Genomic DNA, 1,391 nt, shown 5'->3' with positions numbered 1-1,391 from the left:
CCCGATTGCTGGCGGCCCGGAGAGCCGCAATTTCCGGTGACCACCAGTATACTGCCCTCCGGGCGGGAAGGCGCCTAGTCCTGGGCATTGCCGCGTCACATATCCTAGATAGGGCGATGCGAAAGTGCATCGCCCTGTCTTCAATGCCCGTCAATCCCGGGGGAGCGGTGTTCCAGGCCTCGATTATGGCCCCCTCCTCCGCCATTTCGCGGTCGAGGTGGGCTAAGGTCCATCTGGGAAACACTCCTCTCCCTCCCCCGGTCTGCCCTTGAGAGGCCGGGAGTGACGCGGAGACTCTCCACCGAATATATCGGTGGTCAGACAGAGTCTCTACTTCCTCAAGGACACGCCAGTCCCGGGTACGTGAGGCGATGGCAGGGGTAGCGAATGTAATATCCACTATTGACCCCCCCTGCTGTCGCACACAGGTGTTGACGCGTCCTCGGTTGAGTAGGACCAGGCCAACCATGGCGGCCCAGTTCTGTAGCTCAACCCCCCTCAGGTCTGTGATGGGCGATCCCCACGCGGCGGACTTTGCGTTGAGATCTCCCATCAAGATCACCTGGGCTGGGGCCGCACCTCTCACCACTGGCTCCAACATTCTGAGGTATGACTCAAAGTCGGACAGAGGTCTGTTTGGGGAGAAGTATACTCCAATAAGTATCAACTCCCCCCATCCGACAGTAACGAACCCTGGTCCGTTGCGTATTGGAACCAGTGGAACCCCGTGTCCCGGCACCACGATGGCCACCGAGCCCTCAGTATCCCCAGCCCAGTTTGGTTGGGGGGGGATAAAGTAGGGCTCAGCGGCTGTCACCACTTTAATCTGCCACTCCGCCATGTGCTGCATCAGGAGATCCTGCGCACGGGCAGAGTGGTTAAGATTTGCCAGGAGGAAGTCGTTATGGCGTTCTGGCATTAAGCGTCCATTTCGATGTCCTCCGGTTCAGTCTCCTGTTGCCCATTGCCTGTGTCAGGGGCCCGGGTCAAAGGGGCCTCTTTACCCTTTGTAGAGGGTGGAGAGCACTTCAGCCCCCCCATGACATGCCCGGCTTTTCTACCCAACTGCGTGCAGACTGCACACTTCGGGTCAGCTGAGCACGAGGCCGCCTTGTGCCCATCCTTACCACATCTGAAGCACAAAGTGCTTCGGTCAGCAGGTGACGGGCAGAGAGCCCTTGTGTGACCCACCCCCATGCACTTAAAGCAGCGCATCGGGATAGGTTCCACGAGGGTAATACGGGCCGCAGACCACCCAACGACTAGCCGTCCTGCCGCAATGAGCAGCTTTGCTGCGGGCACCGGGCATCGGACAAGGGATGATCCAGTCCCACTTGGTCCCATCCGAATCGCGCCAACCCTAACCTGCTCCGGTGGGACGTTTCCCTTCT

At 59.6% G+C, this 1,391-nt stretch overlaps 1 protein-coding gene across 1 annotated transcript; it reads right to left on the bottom strand.

Annotated features, from left to right (window-relative positions):
- Positions 1–222: 222 nt before the first annotated feature.
- On the bottom strand, positions 223–919 carry LOC120626056. The gene is made up of 2 exons (XM_039893336.1): positions 401–919; positions 223–330 (listed from the first exon to the last, which is right to left on the bottom strand). The coding sequence occupies exons 1-2, from the start codon at positions 917–919 to the stop codon at positions 223–225; spliced, it is 627 nt and encodes a 208-aa protein (XP_039749270.1).
- Between the last annotated feature and the right edge of the window lie 472 nt (positions 920–1,391).

This window comes from Pararge aegeria, chromosome 8 (genome assembly GCF_905163445.1).
Source record: "Pararge aegeria chromosome 8, ilParAegt1.1, whole genome shotgun sequence".
Taxonomy (NCBI): domain Eukaryota; kingdom Metazoa; phylum Arthropoda; class Insecta; order Lepidoptera; family Nymphalidae; genus Pararge; species Pararge aegeria.
Note: the sequence above shows the minus strand (reverse complement) of the source record. Positions and strands in the feature narration are given on the sequence as shown.

What these genes read in the sequence shown, in the direction of transcription:
- LOC120626056 (XM_039893336.1), bottom strand. Translation starts at nt 919, where the DNA reads ATGCCAGAACGCCATAACGACTTCCTCCTGGCAAATCTTAACCACTCT. An exon ending in GACAGCAGGGGGGGTCAATA is followed by an intron (nt 331 to 400) that starts GTGGATATTACA and finishes TTGAGGAAGTAG; the next exon opens with AGACTCTGTCTGACCACCGA.